The sequence below is a fragment of the Hemiscyllium ocellatum genome, chromosome 6 (assembly GCF_020745735.1).
Source record: "Hemiscyllium ocellatum isolate sHemOce1 chromosome 6, sHemOce1.pat.X.cur, whole genome shotgun sequence".
NCBI lineage: Eukaryota > Metazoa > Chordata > Chondrichthyes > Orectolobiformes > Hemiscylliidae > Hemiscyllium > Hemiscyllium ocellatum.
Window position 1 is genome coordinate 27,937,379 of NC_083406.1, and position 27,847 is coordinate 27,965,225.

The following is a 27,847-nucleotide window of genomic DNA, read 5'->3' on the forward strand; positions in this document are numbered from 1 at the left end:
AGACTGCTGTGGATTATTTTGTAGAGAATAAGACAATAAAACAAGAAGCCATTAATCAGTATTTAATACCACAGGGGGGAAAAAAAAACCCAAGTTACTGCTCAGAACATTCAATCAGTCCCGTATATTTTCAGAAACTACAAAGGAAAACTCAAAAGCATAAAATGTTAAATAACCTTCATAATTTCAGGCCCAAAGAGTAAATAAGTTTATCCAGTGAGTAGGTAACTCTTTTGGCCTGTAAGATCTCTCTACCGGGAAACCTAGTCATTGCTAAACTAGCCTGATCTAACCCAAGGTAACTTCAGCACCTCAGGTGTGGGAGGGAGAAAAAAGTAATTAAACAGAATTTTCTATGATCCCTTTTCCATCATAGGGCAAATTGACAGCAGTGTTCAAACTGTGCAAAATGACATTGCATCAGGTAAAACAGCTAATTCAGCATACAGTAAAACATCAACTAAGAGACAGTGAGGTCTGCAGATGCTGGAGATCAGAGTTGAGTGTGTGCTGCTGGAAAAGCACAGCAGGTCAGGCAGCATCCGGTCTAGTTACATCATGAGATATCAATGAGTAAAAAGAGACTTGTATTCATTTAGTAGCTTGTACTACCTCAAGACACCAGCATGTGAAGTACTCTCAAGTGCAGTCATAATTGCAATGAAAATATACAAGCCAATTCTGATGTAAAAAGCTCCTACAAAGGACAATGTTGTAATGGTCAGATAATCTGATTATTCTGTTTCTGTTTGAGGGATAAACATTAGCTGGGATATTGCAGATAATTTCCTTGTTGTGCTTTTAAATAAATGTTGTTAGATCTTTTATACTAACTGGTGTATAGATGGGGTCTTGGTTTAATGTCTCCTCCAAAAGGCAGCTTTGTCCAACAATGCAGTATCCTGAATGCTGCACTGGTAATGCCAACCTAGCTTTTTGTGCTGAGGATTGAAGAGACACTTGGACCCTAAAACATTCTTACTCAAATAAGAATAATCCATATAAGCACAATAATTCTGAAATGTTAAGACTGAATAGTTATGTAGTTTTCACTTTTTAATAAAGTGCATAATGTAAGTCTTAGTGACTATTCTACAGAAATACAACAGAACAGAACAGGTTCAATTCACATTATGGATAGAAAATCAATTTTGGCCCTTCATTAAAGATCAGGTACTATAATAAATGAATAAAACACTTTGTTGCATTTCTAAAAATTAATGGCATGAAAATAAATGTAATCTAAAGAAGTAGTTTTTTTTGTATATTCTGGAGGTTGATTAACTTTGACTAATACAACATAGGAGTAAAAAAGTCTGCAAAATGAAATTAACTGATTTCAAAGCTACTCAGTATTTAAATATGCAATACATACTTTAATTCTTTGGTTTGTAGGTCGATTGGATCATGGGTTTCACTGTCTATGTGAAATCGCACTTCAGGAGAAGACAGTGTTAGAGCTCTAAAAACAAAAGCACACTTCAATTAAACCACATTAGATTCCCCGAATAACTGAGACTCAATTTGAGATAGAAAATAACATTGAGTGAATTATTGCTGCTCAACGTCTTATCTAAAATAGTCCTCTCAAATTCAAGTTAATTTAAGTGCCAAAATACGTCTGAATTTGAATATCTTCACTTAATTTAATCAGAAATTTAAATAAAATACTTTTACTGTTTTTAATGTTAGTTACAGAATAAATTGGTAAAGATACAGACAACTTTCCTGCACTTTAAATAGTGCTACAATAGCCCAGATATTCAGATCAGGGTTGGAAACCTTACTTCTGCGATGCAGGGTACAGTTTGGGGGCAGGGACTAAGGTGCTCAGTATAATAGTTAAGAGTAAATTTTTAAATTCTCTAACTTTTCTTGGTAACGACCAGCTAAACTGAGGCTGAATCCACCAAATTATCTGACTTTAATGGATTTCTGGCAGGTTCCAGGCACAGGAAAATTGCCCATAGAATTTTCAGCTTCTTAGCCAATTGTTCACAGAGTTTTCTATGCCTAATATCCTGCATGGTGCCAACATGCAATTCTAGTCTATGTTGCTTCAATGACTCTGCTCATCAGAAGATCTGGACCAGTATGTTTTACACTGTCTGAAAGTCTCTACTTGCGTCTCATGTATGAACTGCATTGGAGTATCAGCCTAGATTTTCCTCAATATCTCAGGATTTCAAAACATATACATTTGCTTTGAAGTCAGAAGGTTAAGTTCAGAGAAAACCCTGGACTAAATGATTCAATTTTAAGAAGAGAATCAAGGTTTGTGTATATTTGAAAGAAGAAAAACATAAAACATTTTAACTCACCCATTGTCAATTCTTCTCTTTTTTAGAATTTTTGCTAGTTTATTTAAACGGCGAAGTCCTAATGTAACCTCATCATTCATGCTTTCATCATCGATTCTCATTTGTGCTTCAGCATATGTGAGTGATGCCTAATAAACAAATGTGCAAAAGTAAATATAGACACAAATGTCAAATGTTCATAAAAAATTTATACACAGACTCCAGAATACATTCTGAGCATTTCAAGTTGAAATTGCACTTACTTAAAGTAGTTAACTTAACTTCAAATGACCAACTCTCAGGGAAAACCAATATTTCTTTGCACTGTTGCTTGGACATACTGACGAGATTGCCATCTTACGAAATAAGGGATTTCCACATTGGGGATTCCAATCAGGTCTCTTTTAGAAATACAAAGCCACACCTCTATTCTGACAGTTCTTTCGTAACACAGAACAGTTAGGAGGCAGACCATGACCCCTTTTCACAACAGGTAGCTGCCATATGTGAAGGTCCAGATAGTAGGGTACCACCTTGGGGGGGTTGAGGGTGGGGGTGATGGTAATAGGGTGCCAAAAGGGTTGGATGCAAGTTGGAAAGGTGAATGAAGCTGCTTTTACACTGGGTTCTGATGGATGTGGGGAAATTCTCATCCAGTGGCAGGGGTTGAATGAGGTTGAGACTTGCCTGACGCCTAGAGAAATGCACAAGGTCTCCTTGCACAACACTCATCTATGCTAAAATGACGACCACCTGAAATGGAAAATTGGGCTACTATATTCTGTTTTAACAATGATAGGCTAACATAACCTGACCATTTAATTTTCAGATCGCATTTCAGAACGGTTTTAATAATTTATTCATAAGGATATTATTCAACAATTAAACCATAAATGTATTCAACAGCTCTTAAGGCAGCATTGTTCCAACAAGCTTAAGGTTTCTTTTCTAGTCAATACATACAAAAAATGTCTGCAAACAATTGTGTCTGAATACAAAGGCTATTAAAGTTTAATAGGATAATACCATGGAATGCTGTACATATTAAATAGTTTAGAAGCAAAGAAAACTTAATTGTAAAAAAAACTAACTTTTCATATTTAGTTTTATCGGCATTTCACTACTACCATCTACAAATTTATCTAGCATTAACGGCCAGTTGATTATCATTTTGCAATTTAAAAAGGGCCATTTCAGGATTAAAGTTTGTAAGGTTCAAAGAGTTTGTGTTCATCCAAACTTATTGTTCGGAAATAAAATATTGCTTGTATTTCAAAAATACAACTAATGAAATAAATACAGAAAATGCTGGAGTGACTCAGATCTGGAAGTATCAGTGAAGAGAGAAACAATTAATGTTTTAAGCATGATGGGACTCTGACAAAACTGTTCTGAGGAAGTCATACTGAATTCAAAATGCTAACTCTGTTTCACTCTCCACCGATGTCAGCAGACCGGAGTTGCTCAAACATTTTTGTTTCCATTTCAATCTTTGAGGATCTGAAGTTGTTGGCTTGTATACAACTAATGATATTGCTTATATTACATTATATTTTAAATAAAGCTTGGAGGTCACCTTTACTATTCTCTTTTCCTTTCCATTGTTCATCTGTTCTTTCTATCTCAGTCACATAACCAAAGGATTAAGTAGCCATATTAGGGAGAATGGAGTGAATAAAGATCATTCCTAGGCTCAGAACTTTACAATATTACTTTACCTTTGAATTAATAACACTTTTTGTGTATACAGTATGTAGAATTTCAGCATTATGTGTCATTTCCCAAATACAAGAAAATGCAAACCTAAAAAATAAATGAACACAAGTTAAGTGAATACCAAAATCTTCAAGTTAGAAAATAAGGAACTGAGTTATCAAATGACTATGAACTTAATCTGTTGTTGTCCTTAGCTATAGGTCAGAAGGAGGTAACAACTTCAACCCACATGTATGACCTATTTTCTGGGTGTCAGAAATCTCATCTTATTTACTCACTGAAGACAACTGTAAAAGTGAAAGGAAGGAGGCAAAGTGTACTTGTCATTCAGTTGGAGTCTCTCAATGCTACACTTAAGATCAAGAAACAAACAAACAAGTACAAATACAGGACATGCACAGACAAAAAAAAAGTTACCTCTCAACATTGGATCTTAAGGAGCAGAGATTTGAGCTCAATAATTCAGGAACCATGTCAATTCTCTATTTGGAAATCAAAAAAAAAATGTATTACTGCTATTGTGTCATCTTCTTTCCCTGTCCTTGTGCTTAAGATAAGCGGTACCTCCTCTAGACTAGTTCCATGACTGAAACAGGACAAACATATCTCATGGAAAAACTGATACAATCATTGCTGAATTGCCATAAAACAATTATGGTTTTGCTTGAACTTAATCCAATTAAAAACACAATCTCAAATCTATGATGATTTTAGAATTGTAGGATCTTTACCTTGTCACAAAGATATACTGTGGTCCCACGATTTGCTGACTCTTGATCTAGGGCATTACCAGGACGGATAAAGTGGCTCACGTCTGCTATATGCACTCCAACCTGTTTTTGAACATTCATGCATAAATTACCATACCTAAAATGCTCACTCAACATTTCAAATCATACACCAAGTAAGCAATGAAACAAAATGACCACTTACAATTCGCACACGAGTTTGCAGAATGGAAGACATTCATTCCATCTCAATTTTTTAGAACATGTTATGCTTCACAGTTTATCACACTAACATATTGCAAGTGTAAATAGATTAACAAATAAAACAATACAAACTTATCTCGAGCATGAAGTATTTACTCTCAGAAGGCCAGTTCTGTCCTAACATTATCAGTGAATTATTTTGTTACATCCTACTATTTAAATGTTATGCTCTCATAACAGACAGAAACAAATTAAGTTCAAGCACACCCAAGGAGGTTGGTTAAGTGAATGTTTAATCTTTCTAATTTAATAATATTGTAATCAGAAGTGAAGGAACAAGCCACTCGATTGCTCAGTTTTGATATTAAATGAGATTTCCACACAATTTTTTAATTTCAATACTTCAGTTCCCATTTGCTGGAATTGAAGATAACCTGAAGAATTGGCTCAGAATTTCAGTCAACTTGCTCACTATGCTTATTTTAAATGATAACATACATGGGGAGAACTGGTGTTGCTTAAAATTAATACTTGACATAGAAAAGATAGTGTTCGAAAGCTTCTGGGATCACTGCCAGAACTATCGCCTCTGTGAATGCCACAGATACCTCTGCCTTCACGAATGCTACCTGCCACATCACTTCCGCCCCTGTAGCTGCTGCCACCAACACTACTTCCGCCTACACTAACGTCACTCAATGGAGCTTTCTCTCCAAACACACCACTTCTGACTCCATGACCACCACTGTTAACATCACCAATGATCAAACGACCGCCCCCACTCTAGAGACAGAGACAGTCTCCACTCCCACTTCAGCTCCACACCAGGCCCCAGCCCCAAGCCCTGCCAGGTATTCACCACACCACCAGACCTTCCCCTCACTGAGGATGAAAAGTTAGTTCACAATAAAGCTCTCACTTTCATCCCATTACACTTCTGGGTCAATGAATTCCACACACATAGTGGCATTAAACTTCTCTCGCGCTGCCTCTGTGTTTACTTTTTCAATTGTGACTCCCACCCACCTTCCAAAGACCGCTTTTCCCGCCTCCAACATACTCCATCTCTTGGACACCCCATGATGAACTTTCCACTTCCCTTGACCTCTTTACCTTCAACAGTCGTCATTACATTGACCGCCTCAACCTATCTACTCCTTTCACCAACTCCAATCTCTCATGCTGACAACGTACAGCCCTCCACTGCAACACCAAACTCACCATCAAACCAGCAGACAAGGGGGTGGCAGTGGTACTATGGCACACCAACACCTACCTTGCCGAAGCCAGGTGCCAAGTTCGCTGACACTTTCTCCTAGCGCCACCTTGACCACGACCCCCACCTCTCTTCACTAAACCAACGTCTCCCAAGCCACTACACCCTCCACCGCCTTCATGTCTTCCCATTCCCCAGCTCCCAACACCTCATCACCACCATGGACATCCATTCCCAATACACAACCATCCCTCATGATGAAGGCCTACAAGCCCTCTGTTTCTTCCTCTTCCGCCTCCACTAACACACATTTGATTTGCAGGACTGGTCCTCACCCTCAACAACTACTCCTTCGAATCCCTCACTTCCACCAGACCAGAGTGGTAGCCATGGCACTAGCAAGGGCCCCAGCTATGTCTGCCTCTTCGTAGGGTACATGGAAGAGTCCATCTTCCATAGTTACACTGGCATCATCTGCCACCTATTACTCTGCTATATTGATGACTGCATCTGTGCCACCTTGTGCTCCCACAAGGAGGTTAAACTGTTCACCAACACCTTCCACCTTGACCTTAAATTCTATTTAAACCCTGGACTATCTCAGACTCATTCCTCCCATTCCTGTCTCCATCTCTAACAACCGACTCAACATTTACATCTATTTCAAACCCACCGGTTCCCACTACCATCACCAGCCCTGGCCTGTAAAAATGCAATCCATTACTCCCAAATCCTGCCGTATCTGATCCCAGGAGGAGCAATTCCACTCCAGGACATCCCAGATGTTCTCCTATTTCAGGGACGACAATTTCTCCTCCTACATGATCATCAATGCCCTCCAGCACATCTCCTCCGCTCTTGAATCCCACCCCTCCAACAGCAACAAGGATAGAACCAGCCTGGTCCTCACCTCTCATCCCACTAATCTCCAGATACAGTGCGTCATCCTTTGCCATTTCCGCTACAGACAGACCCATCACCAAGGATATACTTCTCTCCCTACCCCTATCTGCATTCCACAGAGGCCTTCCCTCCACGACTCCGTTGTTAGGTCCACGCCCTCCACCAACACACTCAGCACACCTGGCACCTTCCGCTTCCGCCACAAGAGGTGTAAACCCTGAGCCCACACATCTCCCCTCACCTCCTCCCAAGGCCGCAAAGGATCTTTTCACATTCAGCATAAATTTTACTGCACATCCATCCACCTTACCTACTGTGTCCATTGTTGTTGATGAGGTATCCTCTACACAGGCGAGACAGGACACAAACTCATGGATTGTTTCCAGAAGCATCTCTGGGACACACACACACCAGACAACCCCACTGTTCTGTGGTCGACCACTTCAACTCCCCCTCCCACTTCCCCAAGGACATGCAAGTCCTGCGCCTCCTCCACCGCCAAATCAAAGCCACCAACCGACTGGAGGAAGAACACCTCATCTTCCATCTTGGGACCCTTCAATTATATGGCATCAACATCAAATTCATTGTTAAAAATCACACAACACCAGGTTATAGTCCAACAGGACTATAACCTGGCGTTGCGATTTTTAACTTTGTACACCCCAGTCCAACACCGGCATCTCCAAATCATCAAATTCACTAGTTTCCAAATCTCCCCTCCCCACCCTCCACCTCATCCCAGCTCCAACCCTCCAACTCAGCATCGCCCTCTTGACCTGTCCTATATGTCCATCTTCCTTTCCACCTATCTGCTCCACCCTCCCCACTGACCTATCACAATTACTCCCACCTGCACCTGCCTGTTGCTTTCTCACCTACTTCTGCCACATCTCCCTCCCCACCCTACCTTGCCAACCATATTTATCTCTCATCTCCCTTCCCCCTCCACATTTATGATGAAGGGCTTATGCCTGAATGTTGACTCTCCTGCTCCTTGGAGATTGCCTGTCCTGCTGTGCTTTTCCAGTGTCGTCCTTTTCAACTCATCTCAGGTGGGTCAGCTTTCCCTTTCTATTTTATACAGAAATCAGAAACCTCAAATCAGATAAGTTTTCAGCTGAGCTACCTTTGCATTCTAGTCCCATCTTACTAAGACTCAGTCATTTTTTCATCTGCAGTGAAGGCCATGATTGGAGTTATACGAAATGCTGCAAGGGCTAAAAGTACCTTCGACTGCCTGTGCCAATTAAAAAGAAAATTCCTAATAGCCATTTTGTCATAATCAACCATGGGCAACTACAATGGATAGGTTACATTGCATCAATACCAGGCGGCAATAGGGGTTTAAAATGTCTTATTATTCTATCTTTCAATTCAACGACCTTGTGTTTATTTCAAGGTTCGTCTCAATAAAAACTAATAGTACAGAAAGCAATTGGATCATCATTGTCTTTTTATATTCTTACTTTATTAACTTACCTTACATTTGGGTTTCCAAAATAATAGAAATGAAAACACTGGCTTGGTCTACTTCGAACTTTTTTTTCTCTTTTAAGTACAGGGCATATACCAGATTTTTCATTGAAAATGTTTGCTGCAATCCTTTAGGCGTAATCTACATTTCTGTTCCAAGTCAAAACAAAAGGTTTCCCTTACCAAGCTCGTAATAAAATTTGAATGTATACTTCTCAGAATTTACCTCCAGATTTCCATTTTCCAACTCTCGGCAATGCAGAGCATCATCAATATCAGTACATCCTGGAGGATCCACACTGCAGATATAGAGATATCGGAGGTCCATCCTCTTTTTTAAGTCCTGCAATTGTACAGAGTAGCTGATCAATGGATAGATTCTGAGCTATATTTACGAAGAAATGACATTTATCTCTAAATCATATGCTAATTTCCAATGCTTAATTTTTAAATGCGAGCTGCAGACACTCAAATACAAAAGTCCATTGTTAAAAGTCTAATGAATTTGGTAAAATTAATCTAGATTCACAACTTCAGTAAGTCATTAGACCTTAAAGATCAGGCCAATGACTGCACAGAATTGCAGTTAGCTACAATTTGGTGTGTCACACAACATGATCTGTTCTGCTATATCATTCAAGGTTCATGAACATTTATAAAGAGAAAAGTTATGCTCATGTCAAAAGTCTTCATCCTTCATCCAAACCGAAAGCCAGATGATAAAGCCATTGGTTTAATAAATTTTACCTAACAGAGGTTTAGGACAGGAGCATTAACAGTCGATGTACAAATAGGTTATAAATTTGGTTATAATGTAGGTGACTTAGAAGATAAAAAGTGATGAGATTCGAAGTTCCCAAATCAATGGGTGCATGAAAAAGGTCTTTTGGCCCAATGCCAGATTTATCACAGCTTTGAAAACCTATGCAACACTGGATAAAAATCCAAAATTATTTGAAAGTGAGGCTTACAGTATCATATTTAAATAAATTATAAACAAAAACAGAAATTGCAGAAGGATCACAGGACCTGAAACATTAACTCATCTTTTTTTCCACAGATGCTGCCAGAGCTGCTGAATTTCTCTATTATTTCTACTACCGTTTTTGATTGCCAATATCTGCTGTTCTTTTGATTTTATACTTAAATGCTGGCTTAACCAGAGATGCCAACAATGAATATTAAAAGAGTTTAAGATATTATAACAAAATAACTTGAGCAATTTTTAACAGCACATAGTTGTGACCTGCTAGCTGGGAATGAACTCAGAAGGACACAAAACTGTTAGTTCAACAATACATGGGACAATTTGTTTTAGGAGGCAACTTACTTGCAAGCTAGCAAAGGAAGAATGATGATTTTGATCACACCTAACAAAGAGGATGTTATTCATTGAAACTCTAAGCCTTAAAGTAAGTTCGCAACAAACCATGTATCAGACCAGGGATGATAACTGATATACACAAGTCAGATATAAAGCATTATGTTAAGGACAAGTTGCAGCCTAAGTGCAATCAGACCTGATAGTTTATATGTGCCTTCGCAGAAATCATATATTGCAAGTATAGAGATATATCTCTTAATTTTATTCATTTCATATGATGTAAACCTAGTCAATACTAATGATTGGATTTAGGTAACTGCAAACCTCTTAAATGGTATGTTAATTTATTGTGACCGAGTCTGAGAGTATAACTGCTTCTGTAATCTCATGTTCGGGGTCTCCAGTCTGTCATTTTTAGATATACTGGAGATCCATGCTGTAGCTAAGTAGTAAAAACCATTTTATCGTTCTATTGATCTCGGTCTCATCGCTCTTTGCATAGAAAGGTCAGGAGGTAGCAAGGACCATCAGAGTCCTGAAATTCCTGCAAAGAGTGAAGAAATACAAAGTTCTACCTGACTCCTTCGGTTTAGAAGCATGACAATTGACCTGACTGCTGCATACAAGATCCTGAACAGTCTTGACAAGGTGGTAGTAGAAAAATGCTTTGTCTCGTAGGTTAGTCCAAAGTAGGGGGCACAGTTTTAAACATTATGCATCATCCTTTTCAGACAGAGAGGAGAAGCTTTTTTTTCTTCTCAGAAGGTTGCACGATTTGGAACCCTATGCCTCAGAAGGCAGGGTTATTAATTGTTTTAAAATAGAGGAAGACTTGTTAGGCAAGGGAATTCAAGGTTAATGGGATAAATGGGAATATGGAATGTGAAACATAAATAGATCAGGCATGATTTAACCGAATGGCAGAGAAAACTCAATGTGTCAAATTGTCTACTGTTTGTATCTTGTATATCCATATGCATTATGATGGCTATGCACAGACCTTCCAGATTCAATTAAAGCTGGCAATGGGTCAGTTTGTTTTACTTAATGTATCTCTCAACCGACACCTACATATTTTTCTCATTCAAAAGTATCCCTGTGACAAACCTAACTTCCAAATATATTCATCAGAAAATTATATTAGGATCGGACATTGCTTTTAAATGCAGTCATGTATAGTCTCTACCTGTTTCAACAGTCATCACAACAACAGTATATTAAGCTAGGCAAAAAATATTCAAAAATCCCTACTTCTCTGTGTCATTATACCTGGTGGGGTTAATATCTGATGCATTGTTCTTTCTTTTCTTAAAGTGTAAAGGTATGGTAAGGAATGAAAATTATGGTGTGCTGGACTTGAACATCCTCTCCAAAGTGAACAAGAGTTTAATATTTACAATACCTCTTCTGTGATTACCCATGGCATTTTGGGTAAAAAACTAAGCACAGCCTGTGAGAAAGGCTGGTGAGGGACATCATGCTCCAGCAGAAGAACTTCAGTTTCTGTTTCTTTATCCCCGGCATTTCCAAGACTTCTCACAAAGTGTCCCTGTCCAAATTCAAACACAACTCATAAATTTCTGGTTATTTTGTTGCCTTTTTCTCCTCCTGGAGGTTCTCAAGTCTATGCAGATTTTGAGAGTAGCACCACCTACTCTCCACTATCTTCATCAACGTGCTTTCTTGTCAAATAGGTTTTCAAAAGGGAGTTACTGGACAGATGCAGCAATGCTCACTTGAATTTTGCTTTCCTCTCCGGGAATGGCAAAGTCAACCCTAGCACCCACACTGAGAACAGTGTGGACTGGAATCAACCGAAGATCATCTGATATCTGTGGCTGACCTGCATACACTGTTTCTCAAATTAATATTCTGAAGGTAAGCAATATCACACATCTATCTTAAATGACATTATATCTGAACATTTACTTTTACAATTAGGGTATTACAGATCATATACATTAGGGTGGTCATTAAAAAGCTGAAATAAGGAAGTACACGTTTCATCAGAGGCAAAGCTTTACGCTTTCACACTGCATGGGGAACAAACCATTAAGCAGTAGGAAAGATGATATGTAAAGTCCATCATTTATTTACAATCGTCACCGTTGTAACTGCTAGTCATGTTATGCCATTGCACTCAAGCGAGAATGTACATTTCAAATCAGAGATAGCAGAATGGTTTTGGAGTAAATCAACCTAATCTTGAAAACTTGTCAATGCTAATAAAAATGAGTTATCCCAACAAAGGACTACTACTAAAAATTACTTTAAATCACAAATAAAGCCAATTCGCTTGCTATTGTTCCCCTTGTAAACTGCTTCACAAGTGATTCACAGGCCTCAATTTTGCTTGGAGCAGAATGGGGTGGATAACAAAGTTCACCTTTTCAATGGCACAAAATCAGACAGCAGTGAGAACACACTTACACAATTCAACATGGGAATCCAAAAGCTGCTAAGCTATCTTGCTCTTCCACAGATTGCAATGTAACAGCATCTCAGCCATTGACATCCACGTAAGAGCATGAAATTAAGATACTCACCCTAGTAGACAGGAAAGAATTAGGGCAGGTGCATGGAGGTGCATTATTTTAAGCAACCTGATAAGTCACAATTACTTTCACACTACCTCTCCAGAACTGGATTATTTTATTCTAACAGTGTGGACTCTCAGTCTTTCAGATTTAGTTCATGCTGCAGATTTATTTGAAAAATGTTTTCCATACTGTCTCTTCAATCATTGCCTTGTAATCCCAACTTTATTTCTTGTTTTATCTGTTTCCTCCATGTTATTTAAATTTAAATTGTCTTTTTTTTCTCCCCAATATAAACTCATGTGTCTCAGAGAGGATGCTTCAATCTGATGGCTTCTGAAATCTCACTATTTCTTGCCCCGCTCATGAATGCCAATTTCACTCAGGGGATGTGACATTGACTTAGATGTCAGTAGATAGTGGGCCTTCAGTCAACAGCACACAAAAGGTCAATGTGGGGCTTATATCCATATAGCAACAGTGCTCACTTCACCACAGACCATAAAATCCAGCTCAAAGAGTTTCTCTAATAAACCAATTAAAAGTGTAACAGTTTTTCTTTTTAAATGCAGCTGAATTGTAACAGCCATGTTTCCCAATAATCAGTTTCAAGTTTTTGAAACAAACTTGCAAGAATTATAGTGCAATTATTCACCTTTTATTAAGACAGTTATCAGATATCACTAACTTTCAGTTACCACTAATAGCTTTAGTGTGCATGAAAATAAAAAATGAAAACAGGCAACAGTATAGATCTTACTTAAAACAATGTGTGCCTGAATAATTTATTACAATATCCAAACTCAGATGATTGATATAAACTGCTCAATTTGCTTTTCAAATTTTATATTATGGGTATATTTGGTAGCAATCTTTCCCAGGCAAACAAAACACGCAAGCTGAATTGCTATACTTACATTAGGATATCGAGACGTTCTGGGCCAAGCATCAATTACAACAATTATTCTCTGGTTCTCAAGTGCAGAGGATTGTCGTGTTTCTATTCGAATCCTAGGAATCCTGCGGTCTGCTGGTGTGAACAAGTGTCTTGTTGACTTGAAACGTAGATAAAAATATACGCACTAGTAATAGAGCTATGAAGTTTCAAATTAAGAATAATTTGTTACATTATTTAAAATGCAGGAATATCACTTTTCAAATATGCACTCACCTCCTTAATTTGTGACTTGGAAATCATGCCACAGTATGGCCGCCAGTTCCTTTTAATTATTCCTACTACTCTACCGGTTGGCTTTGAAAATGTTTTAGCTGTAACGGTCTTCAGCTTGAAGACAAAACAAACATTTCTTAAAGAGCATGTTAACTTGCAGATCTACATTCTTGATCTGAACAATTTTAACAGTTGAATCAATTTTTAAAATTTTAAAATCTCTTCATGCATAAGAATTTTTAACGCTGATGACCTCTTCCTTCAATTTAAATTTACAAAAGATTGTCACATATATTCTACTCAAGCCCCTAAAATAATATTCTGAAGCTATGTAGCAAAGGGGAAGATCATTTAAATCTGATTTGAATAGAAGTCAATATCATTTGCAGAAACAATCACAAGCAATTGTTTTGCATGTAATAATGTCAAATATACCCTGAAAATCAATTTCTCCAAAACCTTTGGCCACCTATTAAAGTTTGTATTTACAAAATCAGTCCTTTGACACGATAAGATGCATAGACTCATTGCTTCCCCCTCTCCACCTTGCCTAGAATCTTTATTGGACAACAAGATGATATTTGCAGTTCATACAAAGATCACAATGATTTCTTTTACTTTGAAATACTGGAATGGAGGGTATGGAGAAAAATGAAACGTATTGCTATGAAAAGTCTGTATAAAGGGAAGTTTTATTTCTGAATAATTATGAAAACATTATAGTAAATGCATGCAGCATTAAATCTCTTACAAGGCCTTCTCTTTCATCCTCATCATCAGCTTCAACTTGCCCTTCATCTTGAAGTACAACAGCTGATGGTGCCACCCACATCTCTTTGGGGAGCAGTTCTACTGCCACTACATCTTCGTGTACAGCTCGATTGAGATTCTTGAGCCCCTGTATAAGAATCTGTAAAATCACAAAATTAAATCCAAATTTAATTTTTTTACATATCCAAATACCATAGCATCCATGTTTCTGTTCTCAAAGTACTTGTGTTAAAATGCTGAACAGTAGAGCAGTACGCTTGCGAGTTCATTGGATATCTTTTTTTAAATCATTCAAATGATTGGTGTTTTCAAAAAATACATTTCCAGATCAGAGAGGTTATAATCTATCATATATTGTTTGCACAATCAAAGCAGAGGAAAGGTGAGGGGAGTATGAAGTATGAAGTACACTGACACTTTTAGATTGTCAAAACCAGTGGACTGAGAGGTCCAAAGGGATGAACATGTTTATAACACTGGCACACTACGACCTGCTATCAATTACCTCTCCCATCCCAGCATAGTTCATCTTCTCCTCTCTACAGCAAAAGAAAATGCAAATGCACACAAGTTCAAAACCAGTATTTGATTCCAACTATGTTTAAGGTGCGTGGAGGAGTTATACATCATAAGGGAACAAGCTAAGTGAGTGAATTTTTCCACAACAAAATTCATCTTGCACTTAAAAGAAAATGTTTGGCAGTTCTGAAATTCTGTCACCGATTAAGTGCACAACAGTGGAGAAATTCCAGAGGCAACATGAAATGTACAACTGATTTCTAGCCATGAGAGAAAAAAGATAATATTGGCTAGATAAGATGTGATTTACAAAATTCATAAAATAGGGTACCGTAGAGCTTAGACCATAATTCCCAGGCACCAAACATCAAATACTACTACACTTTACATACTAAGTCTTTCAACTCCACATAGCATACTTATTATGTTATTTGAACTTCATTATTGTACTGATATAGAGTCTGGCAATTTGTACTGTTGATATAGGAAATGGACTAACAAAAATTGATAGAAAACCTTACACAGCTAGAGGCAACAGATTTCCATTGTTTAGTGTAGACTTAAATAGAAAATAAGTGCAAGATTAGGCCATTCTGTCCTTTCAGCCTGAACTGCCATCCAATAAGAGCATAGCTGATCATCCAACTCAGTAACCCCTGTTTTTGCTTTCTCCCCATACATTGAACAATATAGGCCTAAAAACTATATGTATTTCCTTTTTGAAAACATTCACTGTTTCCACCTCTACTGTTTTCTGTAGCAGAGAGTTCTAGAGATCCAGCATTTTCTGGGTAAAGAAATTTCTCATTTCAAATCTAAATACCCTTATGTTGACATTGTGACCTTCAACTCCGGACAACCCAGTCAGTCATCGAGAACATCCTTGCTTCCAAGGTGCCAAGTTTGAAATGCTGGGAATCACCCATATCTCTCCTCTGCCAATACATAATTTCCAATTGCAGGTTTTAGAAAAATGGAATGTCATTAAGGGAATCAAAGAACTGAGTAGAATTACATCTTTGTTCTCTCCTTCTTCTCCATGGATCCAGACTGTGGCTTCGAGATAGTTGTCCCTGTTAGCACGGAAGGTCCCTTGCAAGAAGTGATTAGACTTTAAACCTTGCTGTATTTTGGATAAAGGCAGATGTTCTCTGAAGATCAGCTTACCACTCTCAATGTCATTCTAGAATGAACAAAATATTACTTTTGGTTACACAAAGCATGCTAGTTAACCATATTTGAACATGACAATTTTGAATTCATATATCTGAATAGACACTACATCTTAGATGATATTTTGACCCATTTTCTACAGCAATTGATAAAATCTGAATTAATACCCTTCATTCCAAAACTGCACAAAGTTCCCATCTATGATTGCTTTTTCCAAGTGTATTCCTCAAGTAAGTTTTAGATATATACATCCACAGGGTTTAAATCTTGAATTTCTCAATCCAACACCATTGCTGGAGCACAGTAACCAAAGACCGCAAATAAAAAAAACTACAAACATTTTTCCGGAAAAGCAGAAGTGAGCAAACCTCCACCGTCCTCATATCCAAAAATAACATCTGAAGTCAAAGAAAACTGATATTTGTAAATTTGGGCATTATGAAGTTTACTTCATTAACAAAAGCTATTTTGATTAGAAAATTACCTGTTAAGGCTCTGAACTCAAAATCATAGTCATGTTGGTCATTTGATTGTTAATGACACTTCAACATTTATATCTTAGCTTTGACGTTATTAAGTTTATATACTTGGGTAATATTTGCTGAATTGATTAAACTGTAAAAGTTGAATCTGCACTTAACAGTGCATCAATGTAAAACAGAGGATTTATAATAGGACATAATTAACACATCATGCCAGCTAAGGTATATGTTGTGTGAGACCTTGAAAAGGTCCTCAATTCAGTCAGTCACTTATGGTGATTGTAAAACTGACCTCATCAGTGGAGTTTTTCTTTGTTTAATCTTGTGATACTTTACAACAACATTTCAAAACCTCTCTCCTCCCTCATTCCCTTCCCCATAAAGGAAAGTTTCAGAACTTACAGCTGTATCTGAAACACAAGCCAGGCGATCAACTAGTTCAGGATTCCCAACTAAACTCTTGACATATTCATCACCTAAAAGCAAGGAAGGAGAGAAGTGGAGTGATTACAATTGAACAATGCAAAATTATAAACAATTCCAAATGTGGAAACAGAAAACAGTTAGAATGGGAATTAAAATATCTAAACATATCAGGTGGTAAAGTTGCTGCCTGATGAAGTATTCACATTTCAAGCACGAATATTTCATAATTAACAAAAACATAATTTCACAAATTCATACAAATGATTGTTATTTCATTACTAATTCTCACGTTTTAGTAATTAGAATCGTGAACAAATATTACTGGCTTTAGGAGATACTAAAATGGGATCTAAACTAGTTGGCTTTGCTCGAAAGGTTACTGTTTAAAGTTGCCACATTTATCCTTGCTAATTCTAGATGGAGGAAGGAGGAAAAATTGTGGTTCCTTTTGTAAGGCATTTTCAGTGTTGGAGCTGTTTCCACGAATTCTTGGAGCAATAATTACTGTTTTATAAATTGTTACATTGTTTTGAAACTTTAGAAGAGAACAAGACAATAGCACTTTGAATAAAGGAGGAAGAGAGAGGGGGCAGATACTATGTAGAAGGTGAAAAAAGGATCAGTGAACCTGCACAGCTGTCTAACCAGGCAGTGAACTTTCACAGCTGCTTGCCTCTACTATTTGTTTCAAGTATCACTGGACATCGGAGTTCATGCTAAGAAACAGAAACAAATTGAAATTCACAGCTGACCTTGGAGAAACCTGCGTGGGGAACAACTAAGTCTCTGTTTTTTTAAAAATATGTTCAACCCAACTTTTTTTGTAAAGCTACAATAGCAAGTAGAGTGGGTTTTTTGATGATATATTTTATTGAGATTTGTCTCTTGACTAAGCTTTAACAATATTAAATATAGGGTCCAAGTTATCTTAGAGAAGTGTTTTTAGAGCAGCAAGACTGCTATTTTCTGGGTTGTAGATTATTAAAGTGCAAAGATGGACTTTGGTAGAGTAATGTGCTCTTCCTGTCGGATGTGGGAGATTAGAGAGAATTGTAACTTTCCTGATGAGTATGTCTGCAGGATGTGTTTAGTTATGAATCCTATCTATCATATTGCATGGACAGGTTGGAGCAGCCATTGGAGGGAATGAGGAGTTTACAGTAGCTGGGGTGGTGAATGGATGTGAGAGATTAGAGAGAATTGTAACTTTCCTGATGAGTATGTCTGCAGGAAGTGTGTTTAGTTGTGAATCCTATCATATTATTGCATGGATAGGTTGGAGAGACCATTGGAGGGAATGAGGAATTTACAGGAGCTGGGGTGGTGAATGGATGGAGGCTTCAGGAAGGTAGAAAAACTGCAGTCAGGTAGATGGGTTACCTCTAGAAAGAGTGTGTGTGTGTGTGTGTGTGTGTGTGTGTTTGGGGGGGGGGGGGGGGGGGGGGTAGGCAGGTAGTGCAGGAGTCTCCTGTGGCTATCCCTATCTCAAACAAGTATGTTGTTTTGGAAAATGTACAGGACGACGGTCTATTAGGGGAACATAGCACGGACAGCCAGGTGTTTGGTACAGAGACTGGCTCCAACGTAATGAGGGGTACGTCAGAGATCTATTGTGAAAGGCAACTGTCTGGTCAGAGGCACAGATAGATATTTCTGTGGCTGACAAAGAGACATCAAAATGGTGTATGTTGCATCCCTGGAGCCAGGACCAAGGATATGTTGGAAAGGATGCAGAATATTCTCTAATGGGAGAGGGACCAGGAGATCATTGTATACATTGGAACTAAGGACAAAGGAAGAGAAAAGAATGAGGTCCTGAGGAGAGAATATAAGAAATTAGGCAGGAGCTTCAAAAGTAGGTCCTCGAGGATAACAATGTTTGGAATGCTCCCAGAGCTCGTGAGAGAAGGAAAAGGAGGATAGTGCAGATAAATGCGTGGCTGAGGAGCTGGTGCAAGGGAGAGGGATTGATTTTTTTGTATCATTGGAATCTCTTCTGGAGTAGAAGTGACCTGGGACTGGTTGCACCTGAACTGGAAGGGGGACTAATATAGTGGCAGAGTTTGGAGGTGGGGCGCGGTTGATCAATTAAACTGCATTTTTCAATGCAAGAGGCCTAGCTTGGAAGTTAGGTGAACTCAGGGCATGGTTGACAACATTGGACTTGGATATCATACTGATTACAGAGATGTGGCTCAGGGATGGACAAGACTGGCAGCTTGATGTTCCAAGGTACCGATGCTGTAGGAATGCTGGGGGCCGGAAGGCAGAATGGCGAACAGCATTTTTGATTAAGAATAATGCTACAGCTGTAAATAGGGAGGATATTCCAGGCAGAACGTCCAGGGAAGTTATTTGGGTGGGACTGGAAAATAAGGAAGGGTTGATCATCTGATTGGGATTGTACTATAGACAACCCCCCCCAACCATCAGCAGAAAACTGTGAAACAAATTTGTAAGAGTGTAGAGTAGTAGTGTTAGGGGATTTTAACTTTCCAAACATAGACTGGCACTGCCATAGTATTAAGGGCTTGGATGGAGAGGAATTTGTTAAGTACGCACAAGAAAATTTTCTGATTCAGTATGTCAATGTACCTACTAGAGAAGGTGCAGAACTTGACCTATTCTTGGGAATTAAGGCAGGGTAGGTGACTGAGGTATCAGTGGGGGAGCACTTTGGGGGAGAGCGACAATAATTCTATTAATTTTAAAATACTGATAGAAAAGGATAGATCAGATCTAAATGTTAAAGTTCTAAATTGGTGGAAGGCCAATTTAGACAGTATTAAGCAAGAACTTTGAAGCGTTGACTGGGGGCAAATATTCACAGGTAAAGGGATGGCTGGAAAGTGGGAAGCCTTCAAAAATGAGAGTGCAGAGTCCATATGTTCCTGTTAGGGTGAAAGGTAAGGCTGGTAGGTATATGAAATGCTAGATGACTGAAGAAATTGTGGTTTTGGTCAAGAAAAAGGAAGAAGCATATGTCAGGTATAGATAACAGGGATTGGGTACATCTGGAGAAGAGCTTAAAGGCAGGAGAAATATACTTATGAGGGAAATCAGGAGTTCATAAAGAGGACATGAGATAGCTTTGGCAAATAGGGTTGAGGAGGAGCAAAAGGTATTCTACAAATACACCAAGGACAAAAGAGTAACTAGAGAGAATAGGGCCTCTTACAAATCAGCAAGGCTGCCTATCAGTGATACCGCAGGAGATGGAAAATGTACCAAATGAGTATTTTGCATCAGTGTTTACTGTGGAGAAACATATGGAGGAAATAGAATGTGTGGAAATAAACAGCGACATCTTTAAAAATGTCCATATTACAAAGATGGTGATGTTGGAAGCCTTAAAACAGAAAGATAGATAAATTGCTGTCATCTGATCAAGGGTACCCTAAACCTCTGTGGAAGGCTAGGGAAATGATTGCTGGGCTGCTGAGACATTTGCATCATTTCTAGCCACAGGTGAGGTGCCAAAAGACTAGAGCTTGGAAAACACGGCGCCACTATCTAAGAAAGGTGGTCAGGATAAGCAAGGTAACTATAGACCAATGCCCCGAGTTGTGGTGGGCAATTTGTTGGAGGGGATCCAGACAGACAGGATTTGCATGTATTTGAAAAGGCAAGTACTCATTAGGGATAGTCAACATGGCTTTGTATATGGGAAATTATGTCTCACTAACTTGATTGAGTTTTTTTAAGTAGCAAAAATGATTAAGGAAGGCAGAGAGGTTGGTGTAATATATATGGACTTCAGTAAGTAGTTTGACAAGGTTCTGCATGGTAGACTGGTTAACAAGGTTAGATCACATGGAATACAGGGAGAACTAGCCATTTGGATACAGAACTTGCTTGCAAGTAGGAGACAGAGGGTGGTGGTCGAAGGTGCTTATCGAATGGAGGCCTGTGACCAGTGGTGTACCGCAAAGATCAATGCTGGGTCCACTGTTTTTTTGTCACTTATAGAAATGACTTGAATGTGAATATAGGAGGTACAATTGCTAAGTTTGCAGATGACACCAAAATTGGAGATGCAGTAGTTAGTGAAGGTTACCTAAGAGTACAATGGGACCGAAGAATGGCTGATGGAATTTATTTTAAATAAATATGAAGTGCTGCATTTTGGAATGGCAAATCAGAGCAGGACTTGTACACTTAATGGCAAGGCCCTGGGAGTATTGCTAAAGAAAGAGTGCAGGTTCGAAGTTCCTTGAAAGTAGAGTCAGAGATAGATAGGATAACGAAGGCAGTGTTTGGTATGCTTGCCGTTATACTCAATGCACTGAGGTCATGGTTGGAAGTAATGTTGCAGCTGTACAAGACATTGTTTAGGCCACTTTTGAAATATTGCATTCAATTCTGGTCTCCTGGTACAAGGAGGGTGCTCTGAAACTTGGAAGGGTTCAGAAAAGATTTACAAGGAGTTGCCAGGGTTGGAGTTATCGGGAAGAGGTTGAATAGACTGAGGCTATGGGGTGGTCTTATAGATGTTTATAAAATCATGAGGGGCTTGGATAGGGTGAATAGCCAAGGTCTTTTTCCTAGGGTAGGGATGTCCAAAATTAGAGATCATAGATTTATGGCAAGAGGGACAAGATTTAAAAGGGACATAAAGGGCAACTTTTTCACAGAGGGTGGTGCCTGTATAAAATGAGCTGACATTTACAAGACAACTAGATGAGTACATGAATAGGAAGGGTTTAAGAGGGATATGGGCCACAAGCTGACAAAAAGGCTTAGATTAATTTAGGTTGGCATGGATGAGTTGGACCGAAGAGTCTGTTTCTTTTGTATGTTCATCTGCCACTGTTGAAATATTGCATGCAATTCTGGTCCCCTTCCTGTCAGAGGGTGTTGTGGAACTTGAAAGGGTTCACAAAACATTTAAAAGGATGTTGCCAGGTTTGGAGGATTTGAGCTATATGGAGAGATTGAATAAGCTGGGGCTATTTTTCCAGAGATTCAGAGGCTGAGGGGTGACCTTATAGAGGTTTATAAAATCATGGGGTTCATGGATAGGATAAATAAACAAGGTGTTTTCCCTGGGGTGGGAGAGCCCAGACCGAGGACAAAGGTTGAGGGTGAGAGGGGAAAGATATAAAAAGGACCTAAGGGACAACTTTATCACACAGAGGGTGGTGTGTTCATGGAACGAGCTGCTAGAGGAAGTGGTGGAGGTCAGTACAATAACAGCATTTAAAAGGCATCTGGATGGGTATATGAATAGGAAGGATTTAAAAGGGATATAGACCAAGTGCTGGCAAATGGGACTAGATTAGGTTAAGATGTCTGGTTGGCATGAATGAGTTGAAACGAGGGCCTGTTTTCGTGCTGTACATTTCTATGAATCTGTGTGACTGTATCTTGCTTAGTTTCTGTCGACACTGGTGCCTGCAAAAAGTCAGCTCCAAGGAATAGTTGTTTCATTCTTAGAATTGAGATTCAATTCTCCAAATATTCAATAAGTTAGCAATGAGCAGTCAAACCTCCACCCTGATGCTTTTGCAGGCACAATCCTTCTGACTGAAAACAGATCACAAACCAGTTCAAATTCTGGCCTCTCTTTGTGAGACTGGTTGACTCCTTAGAAAGTTCCAGTTACTATTCAACATAATTGAACATATGCTTTGGGGCGGCACGGTGGCACAGTGGTTAGCACTGCTGCCTCACAGCGCCTGTAGACCCGGGTTCAATTCCCGACTCAGGCGACTGACTGTGTGGAGTTTGCACGTTCTCCCCGTGTCTGCGTGGGTTTCCTCCGGGTGCTCCGGTTTCCTCCCACAGTCACAAAGATGTGCGGGTCAGGTGAATTGGCCAAGCTAAATTGCCCGTAGTGTTAGGTAAGGGGTAAATGTAGGGGTATGGGTGGGTTGCGCTTCGGCGGGTCGGTGTGGACTTGTTGGGCCGAAGGGCCTGTTTCCACACTGTAAGTCTAATCTAATAAGGCCATTCTGGAGTCAAAGCATCTTTACAGCACTTTTTAAACAAGAACCAATCTGCATTTAACTTTCAGACCTGGCCTCATGGACATATAGCAGCTTGTTTGTATTCTTTTTGTTTATAAAACAATTTGCAGCTCACAGTCCAAAAGGCCATCTTCTCAGTTCACAACTTCAAACCAAAAATGATAAAAGAATAAACTAAATAAAATTTAAAAATGTAAAATCCATGATGGTACTAACATGAAAGAAACCACAATCTATTTCCAGGCTAAAATGGTGAGTGGCTCGGAAAGGAAATTACAAGAGGTGGTGTTCCCATGCATCTATTGCCTTGGCTTCTGGATAGAAGTGGCCATCAGTTTTGGAGATGCTGTCAAAGGAATCTTAGTGAAAATCTGCAGTCATCTTGTAGATGGCATACACTCTGCTATGAGCATTAGTGGTAGCAGGAGTGAATGTGGATGCAGTGCCAATCAAGCTGGCTAATTTGTCCTGGATGGTGTCAAGCTGGAGTGCCGTTGGGAGTTGCACTCATCCAGGTAAGTGGGAAAGCATTTCATCACACTCCTGCCTTGTGCCTTGCAGATGGTGGACAGGCTTTGGAGAGACAGGATGTGATCTACTAGCTGCAGGATTCAGAGTCTCTCCTGTAGTCACTGTACTTGTATCGCTAGTCTAGTTCAGTTTCTAGTCAATCTGATCTAACCCCAAGGATGCTGATTCTGGCAGATTCAGTGATGGTAATGCCATTGAATGTTAAGAGGTAATGGGTGTAATGTGTCTTGTTGGAAGTAGTCATTGCCAGGTACTTGTAGTCTGTAAAGGTAAATTGCAATTTGTCAGCCCATGCCTGCAAATGACCTAGGTCTTGCTGTATTGGGCTTGGACTGCTTTATCTGAGGAGTCATGAATAATACTGGACATTGTTTGCAAGTGAACACATCTCCCTATTTCTGCCCATATGATGGAAGGTCATTGATGAGCATCTGAAATTAGTTGGGCCCAGTATAGACACCAGGTCAACACCTGAAAATATGTCAGAGTCATACAGCTTGGAAACAGCTGGAGCTGAGATGAGTGACCATCAACAACCATAACCATCTTTCTGTGTGCCAAGTATGATTCCAACCAGTGGAGTTTCACTATGGCTCCTTAGTGACACATTTTAGCAAACACTGGCTTAATGTCAAGCAGAGTCTGTCTCACTTTATCTCTGGAGTTCAGCTGTTGAGTTCATGTTTGTACTGAAGACTACAATGAAGTCAGAAGTTGAGTGACCCTGACAGAACCCAACTAAGCATTACTAATCAGGTTATTGCGAAGCAAGTGCTGCTTGATTGCACTGCTGTTGACTCCTCCATCACTCTATTGATGATCAAGAGTAGACTGATGGGGGCAGGAACCAGCTGGTTTCGATTTGTCCTGTTTTGCATGCACAGGACATTTCTGAATCAAGATGGTTTATCCACTTATCACTTCTGATTGAAAACTGCTGCAAATACTTAGCCTGATCTTTTGCAATAACACTAATCATTCACAATGAGGATATTTGAGGAACCTCCAGTGAACTGTCCAATACCATTTACAAGTGAATAGAGAGACTGAAGAGCTTAAACCTTATCTGTTGCTGATGGAATTATTTGAAACTGTCCAACATTTGCTGTTTGGCACACAACAGTCCAATGTTGTAGCCTCATCAAGTTTATTAACAGTTCCTCCGAGAGTGGACCCTCTGATTATTGAGTCAAGGTGCTTGCCTTCTGGGATTTTGCTGGGTTTTTGCTCAGTAGACTTGAGGCCGCATATGAAGGTTGTATCATGGCTGTCTGGTGGCATGTTTTTGGGTGACCATGACAACATTTCCTGCTAGATTCAGTCTCTGGAGCCCACTTGGTGGGGCTGGTCATCACAGCTGAACGTGGGATTTTGGCCTTGCACTCCTTGTCTGGCTGCCACAATGTCAGTTGTGCCTGCTAACACTGACATTTTTGTCTGCCTCACCCTGTAATGGTGGCCTGAGGTTCCTGTGACGGATTATGGCTCATTACTGGTGGAACAGTGAAGGGAAGATGCTGATTCTTGTCCAGCTTGGAGAGAGAGGTTGATGGGTGCTTTGCTCTGGAATATGATAGATCTCCTTTACTCTATTGCAGTCTGTGGGGAGTAGTTGTTGCTGACACCCAAAGGTCCTCTCCATTGTGCCTGAATGGGTGCTGGGGACGATGGAGAAATACACCACCCCTCAGGGGAATGCTCTTGGGAGTGGCTGTGGGCTATCAGTGGACAGTGACTCCACAAGGCAGTCTACAGCTGATTGGTGAGGGGTGTTTGCTGCAAACCTTGGACAACAGTTTAAAGACAAACCACAAATCAGAAAGCTGACAATAGATTCATGTCTAAGAGTGCACCTAATTATTGGATCAAGTATTGAAAATCAACAACATTAAAACCATTCATGATGTTAAATGTGATTTTTGTCCTAATAATTTCTTGAATTTAAAGCAAAACAATGTTACTAAGAGCAACTGGAGACTCCCTGTACTGTAGCTGTTCATGTTCGTATGCAACAGGACCTAGACAACATTCAGGCATGGAATGATAAACTGCAAAGCCACATTTGTGCCATACATCGTGCCAGGCAATGACAATCTCCTCTGACAAGCAAACACCTAACCGCTGTCCTTGATATTTAGCCACATGAGTATTGGCCCTAGAAAAGTCAAGTAGTGGATAAAAATTCTTTGGTGAGTAAACCACCTCCTGACTCTCCAGAGCCTATCCACTATCTACAAGGCTGGTGCAATGGAATGCTCTCCACTTGCCTAGATGAGTGCAGTTTCAACATACACAAGATGCAGGACACCAACTGCTTAATGGCATTCACCACCTTCAGTATTCACTTCTTCTAACAATAATGGACAGTAGCAGCAGCATGTACCATCTTTAACGTCCACTGTTACAACTCATGCAGATTCCTTTAATAGTACCTTCCAAACACAAAACTTCTATTTCTAAGTCATGGATAGCAAGTGCTTGGAAACACTGTTACCTGCAAATTCTACTTCAAACACCTAAACCTGGAATTATATTGCTATTGCTTCACTGCAGCTAGGACTCATTTCTTAACAACATTGTGGGTGTCCCTACACTACTGCATCTATAACAATTTAATGTGGAGGCTCATCACCACCTTCTCAAGGAAATTAAGCAAGGGCAGTAAATGATAGACTAATCTGTGATGATCACATTCCATGAAGGAACGAGTATTTTCAAAAAGTGAATACTCTCACCGAACCAACACAACAGCATCAAGAGGAATTAACTAGTAAACCAATATGGCTGTCACATACTGATGTCTGGAATTTGTCCAGGTACTTGCTCTTCTCAGCCCATTTCACAGACACCCTACTGGAGATGCCTGTTCTAGTGAGAAAAATCTCAGTTTTCAAGCAGCATATATTGAATAATACTCCAGTAGGTCCTACTTACAATTTTCTATCAGCTAAAGAGATGCTAATTCTGCAAATCCCATACTTACATGTAAATGCTACCAGGCCATCTTCCACAGCAAGCTCTTTGTTTTTTCTGTCATTTGTTATCAAGATAACTTGAAGTTGCTGGGTGTTATTATGTGATTTTTTGAGATGTTCGTTATACCACTTCACTGCTATCCGTATTGCTCGGTCATTCCTGTCATTTGCACTTTCACCTTGTTCTTGCTCTATGTAGGTATCTCTGAAGAGGCAACACATATCAGGTGTTTATGGGCATTATTCAAAGTGGATTAATCCTGAATTTTCAACATTCTTAACAGCTATATCTGTCTTTTGTCAAAATAATGGAACAGCTTTGAAATTCCTGATTATACTACTGAATAGATAAGGAGAAAATAATGTAAGTCGGAGAAGACAGTCATTATTGTCACCTATTTAGTTATATGTAACAGTCTCATTTTCTTCATAAGCGCATACCATCCATTTGTTTGCAGTATGGTGGCTCAGTGGTTAGCACCACAGCCTCACAGTGCCAGAGACCCAAGTTAGATTCCAACCTTGGGTGACTGTGCAGAGTTTGCACATTCTCCCCATGACTATGTGGGTTTCCTCCAGGTGCTCCGGTTTCCTCACACAATCCATGCCAAATTGCTCATAGTGTTAGGTCAGAGGGAAATGGGTCTGGGTGGGTTACTCTTCGGAGGATCAGTGTGGACTTGTTGAGCTAAAGGATCTGTCCCTACACTGTAGATAATCTAATCTAAAAAACATGCATTAGCAGTAACCTACAATGACTCTCATTCTCAAAACTAAATTTTAACAGTTGCACTATTGCCATTTGCTGAGATCAATTATATCTGGAGCAAATGGGAGCTGCCTCAGTGTATTATCAGCAATCCATTGAGATCAGAGAGTGGGGCTGCAGCTCAGCACTGACGAGAAGAAGAATAGATAAAAAGTTCTCTCTCTTTTATTCAGGAAAGAATGTAATACAATGTGTGTGATCTATACCTAGAAATATCATATATTTCAGAGTTTGGCTTTTAAACTATTGGCATGAGGGTTTTGGGTATATGAGAGGGTTTAATGATTAGGTTGGCAGTATTGCTGGTGCGAAGTAAAAATGGGAACTTGTTTGCTTTGATTAGGTTAGATTTCCTACAGTATGGAAACAGGCCCTTCGGCCCAACAGGTCCACACCGACCCTCTGAAGAGGAAAGAGTGACCCATGCCCCTACCCTATATTCACCCCTGAACACTATGGGCAATTCAGCATGGCCAATTCACCTGACCTGCACATCTTTGGATTGTGGGAGGAAACTGGAGCACCCGGAGGAAACCCACGCAGACACAGGCAGAATGTGCAATCTCCACACAGTCGCCCGAGGCTGGAATCGAACCCAGGTTCCTGATGCTGTGAGGCAGCAGTGCTACCGTGCTGTCCCGTGGGAGAGTTTTATGA

The 27,847-nt window shown here is 39.5% G+C and overlaps 1 protein-coding gene across 1 annotated transcript in view; it reads right to left on the reverse strand.

The window, feature by feature from the left end:
- The window catches only part of dis3 (DIS3 exosome endoribonuclease and 3'-5' exoribonuclease), a 44,247-nt gene that overhangs the window by 11,949 nt on the left and 4,451 nt on the right, over positions 1-27,847 (reverse strand). Inside the window, exons 3-15 of the mRNA XM_060826524.1 lie at positions 26,430-26,626; positions 16,923-16,996; positions 15,881-16,048; positions 14,327-14,485; positions 13,576-13,689; positions 13,322-13,459; positions 11,270-11,416; positions 8,770-8,886; positions 4,748-4,849; positions 4,434-4,498; positions 4,019-4,103; positions 2,322-2,449; positions 1,376-1,462 (exon numbers count right to left, since the gene is read on the reverse strand). Of these exons, the coding sequence (XP_060682507.1) occupies positions 1,376-1,462; positions 2,322-2,449; positions 4,019-4,103; positions 4,434-4,498; positions 4,748-4,849; positions 8,770-8,886; positions 11,270-11,416; positions 13,322-13,459; positions 13,576-13,689; positions 14,327-14,485; positions 15,881-16,048; positions 16,923-16,996; positions 26,430-26,626 (1,581 nt within the window). The remainder of the gene's footprint in view (positions 1-1,375; positions 1,463-2,321; positions 2,450-4,018; positions 4,104-4,433; positions 4,499-4,747; positions 4,850-8,769; positions 8,887-11,269; positions 11,417-13,321; positions 13,460-13,575; positions 13,690-14,326; positions 14,486-15,880; positions 16,049-16,922; positions 16,997-26,429; positions 26,627-27,847) is intronic.